Below are 13,494 nucleotides of genomic sequence, written 5' to 3' on the forward strand. Positions count from 1 at the left end.
CATGCCTCTTAAATCTGCCCCAGCCCTGTCTCAGCCCAGCTCTTTTGGACCCTGTCTCTGTCCCGGCTCTGACCCAATCACCTGCCCCACACCCTGAAATAAACCCCAAACCCCCTGAAGAATCGGAAATGGAATCTGGAGCATCTGTCTCTTCAGAAGCAGACAGCCCTTTGTGCTGAGTTGTCTGTGTGATTTGTTTTGCCTGCTTGGAATGCAGGTCTGCCTAGATCAGCTCAGGATGAGCGATAGGCAGGAGGAAAGGGGGGAGGTTCTTCTCCCGCAGTTTCAGTCTGTGTGCCTATCTGGGAAATGTAAGAGGATATCTATCTTGTTATGTATTGAAGTTCTCCCCTGGCCACCAAGAGTATCGTGTATATAGTTTTCACTCAGGTCCATGTCAGTTACTTTAGGCGGGAAACCCTGGGTTGTTGTTGCTATAATGTTGACAGCCGGCTGCCATCTGTCGGCGATGATCCAGGAGGGGCCACATCACTAAGGTCTGTCAATCGGCTCCATCTAACACCCCCCCTTCGCCATCTCGCAAGTCCAAGTCTTCCCCCTGGTCCACCAAGGGAAGCTGCTTCGCCTTCACCAACTGCCACTGCCCATCCAAAACCATGATTGGCCAAACCGACTCGCCTATGCGTTGCAAGCTACATGCCACTGTGCTCATCGAAGGAGCTCCATGTGACATGGAGATCTGCCTTGTCTGTCATATCCTGGAGCACCATCAAAAGACTCATGCCCAAGCTGTCCAAGAGGCAACTCGACCCAAACCGCATACATTTGAGAGACTACCAGGGAAACGACATCCCCAAGGTAGGTGTTGGCCAGTTCTGGGTCGCTTTCAAGAATTTTTCAGGCCTGCTCCGACTGGTGGTGGTCGAAGACCTGTGGCCTAGCCTCCTAGGGCTAGACTGGTTTGATGCCCTCGGCCTGGAAGTCACCGGCATCAACTGCATCTCCAATGCAGAGGTTGATGGCCTAATCAAAGACTTTGCTGAGGTTTTCGACGGCACTTTGGACCAATATACAGGTACGCCCATCTCCTTCAGCCTAGATCCACAAGTCACCCCCATTAAGCTAAAGCCACGTCGGGTCCCATTTGCTCTCAAGGCTAAGGTGGACGAACAACTTGACAAGCTGATCGCCCAAGGAGTTTTGGAGCCAGTTGACCACGCCAAGTGGGAAGCCCCCATCGTCATGCCTGTCAAGCAGGACGGGTCAGTAAGAATCTGCGCTGACTACAAGTGCACCATCAACAAGGCACTTCAGCAGCACGCTTACCGGTTCCCGTTGTTCACCACCTGCTGCATTCCCTGGGTCCTCACCCAGGGTCTTCACTAAACTGGACCTTGCCCAAGCCTATCAACAACTGCCTGTCGACGATGCCACTACTGAAGCCCAGACGATCGTCACCCACCAAGGGGCGTTCCGGTGCCTCAGTTTGCAGTTCAGGGTGAATGTGGCTCCTGGCATCTTTCAAAGCCTCATGGACCGTCTCCAGCAGGGGCTTCCAGGCGTAGTGCCATATTTTGATGACGTCTTGGTATCCGCAGACTCAAATCAGCAGCTGTCCTCCAAAGGGCGCCCCTTGCTCCGCGCTGCAGGCTGCCGCCCGCAAGCCTTGCGCCCGGGGGGAGTTCCCCCGGGCACGCAAGGCTTGCGGATAGCTTCCTGGAGCCTGGAGAGCGAGAGGTGTCGGTGCGCACAAACGCCTCTCGCTCTCCAGGCTTCAGCGAAAGCCTGCATTCACCCCATAGGACGCACACACATTTCCCCTTCATTTTTGGAGGGGGAAAAGTGCGTCCTATAGGGCGAAAAATACGGTACAGGCAGCTCAGCAAGGAGGCACTGGCACTTGTGGCTGGAGTAAAGAGGTTCCACGAATACCTCTATGGGAGAACCTTTGACCTCATTACTGACCACAAGCCGCTCCTGGGCCTCCTTGCCAGTGATCAACCAACTCCACTGGTCCTCTCACCACACATGCTGCTATGGACTGTCTTTCTGGCAGTGTACAGCTACCAGCTCGTCCATCGCCCTGTAAAATTGATGGGCCATGCCAACACTCTCAGTCATTGCCCTCTTCCAGCACTTGTGGAAGACCCGGCTCCTGCTTCATCGCTCCTCCTAATTGAGGACCACCCAGCAGTGCCAGTATCGGCCGCCGATGTAGCCTCCACATCTGCCCAGGACCACACCATCAAACGTGTATTCAACTGGGTATGCAGGGGGTGGCTGGAAGGGTCTTTCACACCAGAGGTCCAGCTGTTTGGAACCAGACAGCACGAGCTCTCGACTCATCGCGGCTACCTACTGTGGGGAGGCCGAGCCGTGGTTCCCCAAAGACTCCGCCAACGCATCCTTGAGACTCTGCACATCGGCTACCCGGGAATCGTCAAAATGAAGGCGTTGGCTCGGTGTTACGTCTGGTGCCCTTGTATGGACAATGCCATCACTTCGTGAGTTGCCTCCTGTCAAGCATGCCAAGAGTCGAGACCTGCACCGCCAGCAGCTAAGGGTAATACCTGGGAGATACCTGGGAGTGTGCACATCGATCTTGCCAGACCCTTTCATGGCCGGACCTTTATGGTAGTGGTGGACGTCTACTCTAAATGGCTGGAGGTGGCCCTGGTGCCCTCCACCGCTACCGAAGACGTCATCCGGGTGCTGCGGGGGCTGTTTGCAACTCATGGGTGTCCTGATGTCCTCTTCTCGGACAACGGACCACAGCTCACGTCGGGCACCTTAGAAAGGTACCTCTTGGGGCTGGGCATCCGACATGCCCTAACAGCACCATTTCACCCGGCCAGCAACGGGCAGGCAGAAAGAATGGTGCGATCAGCAAAAGAGACACTGAAGCCCCTGGAACAGAGGGACTGGCACGAGCGGGTCACTGAATACTTGCTTGTGCAGCACATCACCCCTCATGCAGCCACAGGGCAGAGCCTGGCCAAACTGCTTATGGGCCACCGCCTCAGGTCACCGCTTGACCGGCTACACCAAACTTTGGTGAGGCCGAGCCCCCGGGCTGTACTAACGCCCCACGGTCCTTTATTCCGGGGGATCAGGTTTTTGCCTGGAACTTTGTGGTAGTGGGAGTCACAGGGCCCCATTCGTACCAGGTGGCACTCGAGAACGGACACTTGTGGTGCCGGCACATAGACCAGCTAAGGTGCAGGATTGGGGAATTGGACACTACCGCTGTGCCCCCAACTGTGGCCCCAGCTCCAGAGCAGTTGTTAATGGAAGGCGAGGCTCCACCTACATCTTCCTCACAAACTGAGGGCATGGAGCCGAACCAAGCCATTTCGTTGGGTCTGCCTGGCTCTCCAGAGACTCATACCACCGCCGTGCCTGACCGTCCACTGAGTCCGCTCGCGGTGGTTCCTTCGACAACAGCAGAGCCAGGGAACACAGGCTCAATGCCACATTTGGCCGCACCACAGTTGCCGCCAGAATCGGAAGGCCACCAGGACTCTGGTACTGGCCCTCGGCAATCCAGCAGGGTTTCCAAGCGCCCAGCGCATTTAAAAGACTATGTTCACTGGACAAACTGCACATCTAAAGCTGTATGGTGAATAGGGTCAATTAATATGCTTATGTGTTTTACTGAAACCAATACGGGTATTGCTGTATGTAATGGAACCACTATGATTGTAACTAATGCCTTATGTCAGTTTCGGATGGGTGTTATGTATTGACGTTCTCACCCTGGCCCCCAGGGGTATCGTGGATATAGTTTTCACTCAGGTCCACGTCAGTTACTTTAGGTGGGAAACCCTGGGTTGTTGTTGCTACAATGTTGACAGCCGGCTGCCTATAAAAGCAGGCCGGCTGAGCTGTTTGCTGTTCAGTTCCGTTCCAGCTTACAAATAAAGAGCTGCTTTGGAGAAATCGCTGCATCGTCTGCTATGTCTACCCACTATTTAACATATCTTATCCCCAGAAACTGGTGTGGATTGGCAGGTAATAGCCAATTTCAGCTTCCAGGGGTGTCTGGACTTTGTCCAAGTTTTGGCTCAAAGGGTTTTTCATGCCATGGTAGAAGAGCTGGCTTTCTAAAAGAAGGGTTATTAATGGAGCAGGTGTTTAAATTTGGGAAGTTCATTGTCTATGGGAAGATGGGATTTCTTTTTGGTTCATTCTAGATAAGTTCTTTCAGAGGACCATGGCGTTTAAGATAGCTAAGTGAGCTATCTACAGATTTTGCTTGGCTGAGGTTTTATTCCCACTGCTTGGGAAGTGTTGCTTTAAAGCTGAATCAGCTTTAAAGGATGTGTCAGCAATTGATAATGTTTAATAAATGCCATGCCTGTGCTGGAAGTTCCTATTGCCCAACTTCCAGAACATGCACTCAGAAAACTGGGTCTTCCCAATAGGATGCCTGGTGCAAGCTAATGACTTCCTAAAAATCACTGCAACCCACCCACCCACATGACCTGGGTTGCTGTGCAGAAGAGAACCCTGGTGGACAAGCAGCGGCAAGAACAGGCCCATCTGCTTCATCCAACTGAGTCTCTGTTACACATGCCAGGTCAAGTCCTCCATCCCCAATAAAATCATGGATGGCAGTGATCTTGTGAATCATTGACCTGGCATTGCACAGCAACACTTTCATGTCATGTGGGTCTCCCTTGCTGATTCCAGTATCCATCCGGTCAAGACCAGACACGGAGACAGCGATAGTCTTCAAACAATGACTAAACCTGCCTCCTTGGTAATGACATAGTTTGGTCGTAGCGTAACTCCTCCTCCTACCTGTGATCACTGAAATTGGGGGTCCCAGTGCATTCCCCCCCCCCAGAACCTGCCCCAGCCATTCTGTTGGCTGGGGCCTGCTCCAACTAAACATTTGGAAAAACTTTCTGACTCTAAGAGCTGCTCAGCAGTGGAACAGACTCCCACAAGAGGTGGTGGACTCTCCTTCCTTGGAAGTTTTGAAGCAGAGGCTGGATGGCCATCTGTCATGGATGCTTTAGCTGAGATTCCTGCATTGCAGGGGGTTGGACTAGATGACCTTTGGGTCTCTTCCAACTCTGATTTTCCCATTAAAATCCTGTCATTTTATCCACCATTCCTTCTCAAATTTCAGTTTTCTTTATTTCACCACCTAGTTAAGCTAAACCCATAACACTATTATTATTCAACACAAGTGGGAACTGAAACCAAGTATTGCAGTGTGGAGTGTTCCTGTTCAGTATTCCAACCAGCCACATCATCCCTTTCCAATCCTTGTCCCTATTCCTGTTTTTCCATTCCTCCACTCCAAACAAAATTATGCACTCTGTGACCATGGAACATGCTGAGTTTCTATCAGGCTGTTTACGGCTTGGGGCTTATTTCTTTAGGTTCCTTTTCCTTGAAACTTTTCTATACCTTTTCAAATGCACTGGCAAGAGCACTGAAGTGTTTGTGTTGTGCTGACCTTGCCACTGCCTCACCCCATCCCCTCTACCTTCCAGGAAGTGGCAGCAGTGTGACCAGGTGAGCAACAGTGTCCCATCACACCATCCACTACTGCTAAATAATCTTACAGGTATCAAGATTTTGACAATGCTTCTGTTCCCCCTCAGTGAAAGTAAAATAACCGGTCAGTCAGTCATGAATATATCTTCCTTTTATCTCTCTTATTTAGTAGTCATCTGCTGAGAGATTTTATCCATAATTAATATTATTTTCAACAGATCCTAAACTATAGTTAAAGGATGTTCATCTAAGGTGCATCTTACTAATTTTAAAATTAATAGATGTGTCATTATTTGCATGACCCAAAGTATCCAACTTTAAGGTTAAAATATTTCAAAACAAGAAGACATACTGCCAATTTTTATTTGGTGTATTTATTTCCTTTAATTTAGACAATTTATAAGCTGTCCTTCAGTAGCAGGGTTCTCAGAATGGCATACAATTTACCGTATTTTTTGCTCTATAAGACTCACTTTTTCCCTCCCAAAAAGTAAGGGGAAATGTGTGTGCGTCTTATGGAGCGAATGCAGGCTGCGCAGCTATCCCAGAAGCCAGTACAGCAAGAGGGATTGCTGCTTTCACTGTGCAGCGATCCCTCTTGCTGTTCTGGCTTCTGAGATTCAGAATATTTTTTTTCTTGTTTTCCTCCTCCAAAAACTAGCTGCATCTTGTGGTCTGGTGCGTCTTATAGAGCGAAAAATACGGTATTTTATGGGAAACACACCTCAAGGTAAAAAGAAAGCCATTGGGGAAAATAAAGAGCAGGACCTTTAATGAATGCAAGGTATTACTAGGTAATGTATTATGTGTTGCAAATAATTTTCTATTACCACCCCCCCACACACACACACTCACCTCCATCTTGAAATTTGCTTAATCTTTCAAAGTATGATGACATAGGCATTTGTACAATATCAAGGATAGCCAGTAATGTTCTAGTCAGTCTGAGTAGCTCACTGAAGCTATAAAAACCAAAGTATATAAGATTGCGAGCCAGGTGCACCACCTAAAGAAAAGGAAGGGGGGGAGAAGGTCAGGAATATCAACAGAAAGAAAGAGGTCCCAACATTTAACTAGTGATGAATGGACCCACATGGCTGCCCTCCAGATCTAATCTAAATTTTGTGGTTATCTTCTGGAGATTAACAGAAATCAATCCAAATTATGGATTTGACCCAGAACAGCGTAGAGCCCTATCTCCTACTATGAACTGTTGACATAGCTGTACACCAGCCAATGGCTTTCAGTTTCCTCTCCTTACTGAGGAAAAAGGAGGTGGTGAGGAGACTTCCCACGAATACCCTGGCAAATAAATACCCATCAATTTCAATGTCTAAAAGTCAGTGTCTGCAGGGTATTCTGAAACCCTTCACCACCATGACCTTCTTCACTTGTAAGTTGCAGACAAGGGCTCCCAGCAGTGTTACAGCAGAGACAAATTACAGATCCATTTCTGATGAGGCTAGATGTTATCCAAAACAGACCAGGTTTGATACCATCAAATAAAATAAAAAATGCAGACCTGAAATTTATTTCCTACACTAAATTATATGATGGTAGAATCAGTCTATGAAAGGGCAGTAGGAGTAGACAGGATTCCTAGTCCCTGCCTGTCACCATGCTGGAGCAGGCTTCTCCTACCCTTCCTTGTTCAAAGATACCACCCCAAACCCTACCAAAGTTTTCATAACCTCCAAAAAGCAATTGCAGAAGATTCTATCAGCTGATATGGGTTTAAACAAGAACCAGAAAAATAAAAATATGCTGCTTTCTCAGCACTTAAATTTTGTCACACCCACACATACAAACATACTTCTGCAGGATGGAGCTGAAAAAAACTGATGTGGCCACTCGGCAGGTCAGTCACTTATATTGTTGTTTTTAATCTAAACTGCATTTGGATATGATTAAAGCTGACATGCTGCAATCATTATGTGAATTCAACAATATTTGCATAAATTTGCTATTTGGTATAATTTATTCTATTTCTTCCAGTTATGTGGAGAGGTATGAAGCTATGCAGGACACTAGAGCCCTGCCCCTATAAACAATGGAAATTTAATTTTTATTTATAAAAACATTTATGTCCAACTGTATAAAAAAATATCACAGTGGTTAATAAAATTGTTAAGTTAAAAACAAGTTTAAAGTAAGGAAGTTAAAAACAAATATCAATAGATCATTGTGGGGGTGTTATCTGGGTTGGGGACTGGGGAGCAGGACACCTGGACCTGCAAAAAGGCACCCACTGAATCTCTACTGGCAGAGCAATTAGGAGAAAGGCTTGATCTCTCTTTGTTGCCAAATTAGCCTCACAAACTTATGGAACGATCAAAAATGCTCTTGCAGATTATTTCAGTGGTCAAGCTGAAATATAAGGGTTCAGGTGATCTCTGAGGTATCCTGGACTCAAGTTGTTCAGGGCTTTGTAAACAATACAAGAACCTTGAACCTGGCTCAGGGGCAAATGGTTAGCCAGTGCAGTTTTTTTAACAATGGTGTCACACGTTCTCTATCAGAAGCTCCCAACAACAACTTGGCTGTAGCGTTCTGCACCAGCTGGAGCTACTGAACCAAACCCAAGAGCAGCTCCACATAGAGCACATTACAGTAATCTAGCCCTGAGGTTACCAACACATGGACCATGGTGGTGACACTATCCCTGTCCAGGAACAGCTGTAGCTGGTGAACCAGATGAAACTGGTAAAAGGCACTCCTTGCCACAGAGGGCACTTGGGCAAAGTGACAAAGATAGGAATACCCCCAAACTACACACTTGCTCCTTCAGAGGGAGTGCAACCACATCCAAAACAGGTAACTTGCCAATTTTCCAAACATGGGAACCACCCACCGAAAGAGCCTCTGTCTTCCCAGGATTCAAACACAGTTTATTGCCCTTCATCCAGTCCACCACTGCATCCAGTCCAGAGCTTTCCTGATTCAGCTTTCTCCTGAATCAGATATTATGGAGAAGCAGAGCTCAGGACAGCAATACCTCAAGGACCGTCTCCCCATATAAATCTTCCCAGACTCTGTGTTCATCATCTGAGGCCCTTATTTGTGTGACTGCTCCAACATGACATCTGGAGGGTGGCAACACAAGAACGGGCCTTTCCTGCAGTGGCTCCCCTTTTTGGAATGCTCTCCCCAGGGAGGTTCGCTTGGCACCTTCATTATACATTTTAGGTGCCAGGCAAAAAGATTCCTTCTCAACCAGGCCTTTTGTGATGGCCTAGGATTCGGACTCAGAGGCTGAACCTGAGGAATCCCAGCCTTCACAGGATTCCCCGCCTCCAGAACCAGCTGAGCCGGGGCTGGGGCTTGAGCCTGAAGGGTCCTCACCTGTGCTGGATCCTCAGGTGCAGGCACCAGCTGAGTCTGCTCTGGCTCCTGAGGTGATGGAGGACCCATTGCCTGCAGGTGCTCCACTCTCAGCCCCATCAGGGGAGGCTGAGGTTGCCTCTGGGTCTGGTAATCCTCCAGCCTCTCCTGAGCTGCAGAGGCTCAGGGCAGAGAGGCAGAGGGAACTGAGTTCCCGCAGGAGGAGTGCTCGAATCCAGGCCAGGAGAGGCGAGTCACCTGTGGACTGGGGCAGCCCTATGCCTCGGGCAGATAAAAGCCAGCCAGCTCCAGTCCCAAGTTGTGGGAGCAATGTTGTTGGTAGCCAGTTCCTGCCTGCACCCTGTCCTGCCCGATCTCCTGACCTCACCCGACTCCCTGCCTTGGACCTAGCTTCAGCTTTGACGGACGGCCTCAATACTGCACCCTCGATCTCAGACTGGACTCGGACCACGCCTCACAGAAACCCACAGGACCAGCACACCTTTGGCTGATTAATATACTATAGCCTTTTAACTGTGTCTGTGGGAAGGGGGGCTACTGTTTTGTTGTCCTTGTTTTAATTAATTACTTATGTTATCTTGTATTTTATTAGGTAATAAAATGAGATACTGCTTTGAAGGGTGGTATATAACTTTAATAATCAACCTGGGAGAAGAGAGGGTTGAAGAAGACTGGAAGAAATTCAAGATTTATCTACAAAAGTATTGTAATTTGGTTGAATGCTAAGAAGGATGCTAGATCATAAATAATTGCCTACCATTGAATTAGATTTGAATTTGACGATAAGTGAGATTGAGGGAAATATAAAATTTTTGGAGATTAGATTAAATTAATTGAACAAGATTTAAGAATATAAATAAGATGATAAATTGCTGGAAAAAATTTATAATGATGTAAGTGGGAGTGGGAGACGTGAGGGAGTCCAAAGAAGTTCTGAAAAATGTGTTATGATCCATGTTATATTGTTTATTATTTTTGCATTTGGTATTTAAAAAATCTCAATAAATATTTTTTTTTTAAAAAAAAAATATAACTTTAATAATCAATCAATAAATAAGCATACAGGTGACACCTCATTCCCAAACTACTAATGATCAAACACAACATATTTATACAGATATTAAATAACACTGGGGAGAGAATAGTGCCCTGGAGAATCCAATAGCACAAATGTCAACAGGCCGAGAAATACTCACTCAGTGATACTTTCTGGACACAACCTTGATGATACAAATAGAACCACTGTAATACAGTGCCTCTGATGCCCATATCACTAAGTCGGTCCAGAAGGATACCATGGTCAATGATATCAAAAGTCACTGAGTGAACAAGCAGAAGTAACAGGGGCGCACTCACTCTGTCCCTCTCATGATGAAGATCATTCATCAGGGCAACCTAGGCCAATTCAGTTCCAAAACCAGGTTTGAACTCAGATTGTAGTGGATCTAAAATAATCAGTCTCTTCCAGGAATAACCTTCTCCACCACCTTTACCAAGAAAGGGGATCTATAGTTGTTACACTTTGTTGCGTCTAGGATGGACTTTTTGAGAAGTGGACACACCACTGCCTCTTTAAGTGCAGCAGACATCACCCCAAGGCACAAGGAGGTGTTTACCACACCCATGACCCATTCAGTCTCCCCACCCCAGCAGGTTTAATAAGCCAGGATGAACAATGAGCATAAGTGCAAGTATCCTGTCCACATCCTTAGGCCACCTCAGCTGGTACTGTCATAATTAGGGTTGCCACCTTTGGTTGGGCAAAATACAAGACAGGTCATGCAAAATAAATGTCAGGACTGGCCGTGGTCCTCTTCCAATCACCACGCAAACGCTTCCTGTTCTTTTATAACTTTTTATTGTGTATTAACAAACAAACTTTTAAACTATCCTTATCTTTAACTATTCTTCCTCAGAGTCACTTATTTCAGATACCTTCTGAGCTCTGCTTCTCCGTGACCAGCCACCCTCAAAATGGCGAAGGCGCCCTTCCCTTCGCTTTCCCACTCTTTTTTCTAACCTCCTGGCTAGAGCTGGCTTGTATCTCCCCTCCTTCGAATCTGAGCTAGAACTGAACCCTTGCCTTTCCTGGGAACATCCTGTCCCTCCCTGTTGTTCCTCTTGCTCTCTTCTATTAGATTCACTGCTCTCCTTCCCCCCTTGGAGAAAGCTTTCTCCCTCTGGGAAACTGGAAACTTCTAACTCTAACTCTTCCCTGACAATAAAGAACAAATTGGGGGGATTGGGGGTTAAAAATTACTTTACCTGATGCAGAAATGCCTTCAAAGCAATCCATTACAATGATCAAATGAAAGCTATCAGTAACTACAAACATTCCAATGATACTGAAAGGAAATCCTCCCCACCCGCTGAATTTCTGCCTATCAGAAGTAAGATAAATGTAGAAACCCAGCTAAAAAAGAAAAAAATAAGAAAGTGGAGAAAAGATAGCAACAAATTCTTAGCTTTGAAGTGGCTGAGGTTGCTGCTCCAGGAAATGTTTCACCCGTCCTCTTAGGCAGTGTTTCTTGGGTCTCTAGCTGTCTTTGGATTACACTTCCCATCCTCCCTAGCTAGTAAGACCAGTGGTCAGGGATGATGGGAACTGTAGTCTGAAAACAGCTAGAGACCCAAGTTTGGGAAACATTGTCTTAGAGCTCTTGGAAACCCAACCAAACCCAACCCAGAAGAGCCTGCTGACTGGCAAGCTCTATTGGCCAGATTGGAGTGTCAATCAGCCAGCTTGGGAGGGCAGGCTAAACCTCCAAGGTGTCTAGCAAGCTGGCCTGTGTGAGACAAGCGAGTTAGGGTGAGTGTACAAAGGAGGAAACATTAATGCCAATTTTATTTTTTCATAACTGGTGGCAACCCTAGTCACAATAGCAGCAACTTTATTCTCAGAGTGTTTAGCCAGTGACAGCTAGTTACCATGTGCTCCAGAGATCTGCCCCTTCATCAAGATTAACTAACCATCCTACAGCCACACAGAACAGCTCTGCTGGACAGCTCCCTAAGGACACAATGGAGGCAGTAAAGTAGGATCTCTTCGCTGCCCTCACCGCCACATGATAGGCCCAATTATGAGCCCAAGCATGTGCTCGGTTGACTCCTAAGCACGTTTTACGCCACTTACGCACCAACCCTCTCCCAGGCCACCTCACTGACTGCACCTCTTAGGTGTACCAAGCAGCAAAATGGACCCCACAGTGCTGGAGAGATCATATCAATGGCTCTGCAAGTCTCACCATTCCATAGTGAAACTAGGGCCTTAACAGGATCAACTGTTCTATCCATTAAAATCGTACTGAACCCACCCTCTGGCTTCAGAAATTTCAACAAACATTGCCTACAGGTTGTTAGGTATTCTTAATAACCTTCCCCACACCATACTTGGTTTGGTAAATTCAGAATCAGCAAGACCTCAAGTGGGAGGTGCAATGGTGAGGTAGGAGGCAGAGAATGATGGTAAATCAGCTAATATTCTGCCACTGCTCCCCTTTGCTCTTTTTTAAATTTGAAAAGCACTCAGTACTGGCAAGGATAACAGAAAAATACCTCAAAAGTTAGCTTGTTCTTCTGTTTGTCTCCAAAAGGAAAGGGTTGGTTCACAACTTCTTTCAAGTACTCCTCTACAAATTCCATCGTCAAAGCAAATTTCCTCTTCATGTCATTTCGTGAGGAATCTGTGAAAGAGTCATACCTACAAAGCAAGACCATGAGCAAAAGCTAAATAAGTGGGAAACAGCAGGAGGGAGTAAAGGTTTAATAAATAATTTTTGGTGCCTCACAAGCACAAATGTTTGATGGGTTGTTGACATCTCCCAAGAGCTTGTCACAAATCCCCAAGAAAGTTAAAGAGGAGTTGGCATCATGAGAATCAGCATAGACCTCACCATTAATTATTACTATTTGTAAGTTTTATACTGCTTTTAATTACTAATTAATTTGTTTTTATTGTAAGACATCCAGAGTCTATATTAAAAGGTGGGATAAATAAGAAATAAAACAAAATTAAGCTGGACTATACATTCTGTTAAGCGGCTGATGATATACTCTAGAAATCTACTCCACAAACTCCAAGTTCCATTCTGAAGATATATAAATATGCAAAGCTCCTCCAAAACAACAACAGAAACCTCTACCTCAAAATAAGGACCCTTCCATGAGCACAACTCTCCTTCTATGAATGGAAGCTCTTTTGATTCACATATAGAATCCAAGCTTATATCTACACACAGCAGGAACCTGTAGCCTATTCTGGACACCAACGTAATGCATGCATTTATAAACATGTATTAGTCATGCCCATTTCTTGCCGTTTTATGTGCACACACAGCGTGGAACCCCAGGCAGCAACTCACAGCAGAGCATTAGTGATTACATGCAAAACTTGGAGCTTGTCAGCAACGGTACTCTAAGGCACATGAATTCTAATATGAAGCAGTTGCAATGCATAAGGCTATGCCAAATAGCTTCTTCCTAGGGTTAACTATACCCCACAAAAGGGTGGTATTGGTAATTTTTTGAGTGGCAGATGAATTTAAAGAGCTTTCTTCAGGATGAGGTAATCACTAGATGATTACGATGGTGATCTTCTTCTTAGAATCAGAGAATCATAGAGTTGGAAGAGACCACAAGGGCCATCGAGTCCAACCCCCTGCCAAGCATGAAACACCATCA

The 13,494-nt window shown here is 46.4% G+C and overlaps 1 protein-coding gene across 8 annotated transcripts in view; it reads right to left on the bottom strand.

The window, feature by feature from the left end:
- Positions 1-13,494, bottom strand: part of ITPR2 (inositol 1,4,5-trisphosphate receptor type 2) — a 292,662-nt gene that overhangs the window by 199,674 nt on the left and 79,494 nt on the right. For all 8 annotated transcript variants that reach the window (XM_079993294.1, XM_079993291.1, XM_079993290.1 and 5 more), the window contains 2 exons: positions 12,370-12,514; positions 6,328-6,478 (listed from right to left, as the gene is read on the bottom strand). In XM_079993294.1, the coding sequence (XP_079849420.1) occupies positions 6,328-6,478; positions 12,370-12,514 (296 nt within the window). The remainder of the gene's footprint in view (positions 1-6,327; positions 6,479-12,369; positions 12,515-13,494) is intronic.

This window comes from Podarcis cretensis (genome assembly GCF_951804945.1).
Source record: "Podarcis cretensis genome assembly, chromosome: 10".
NCBI classification, from domain to species: Eukaryota; Metazoa; Chordata; class Lepidosauria; order Squamata; family Lacertidae; genus Podarcis; species Podarcis cretensis.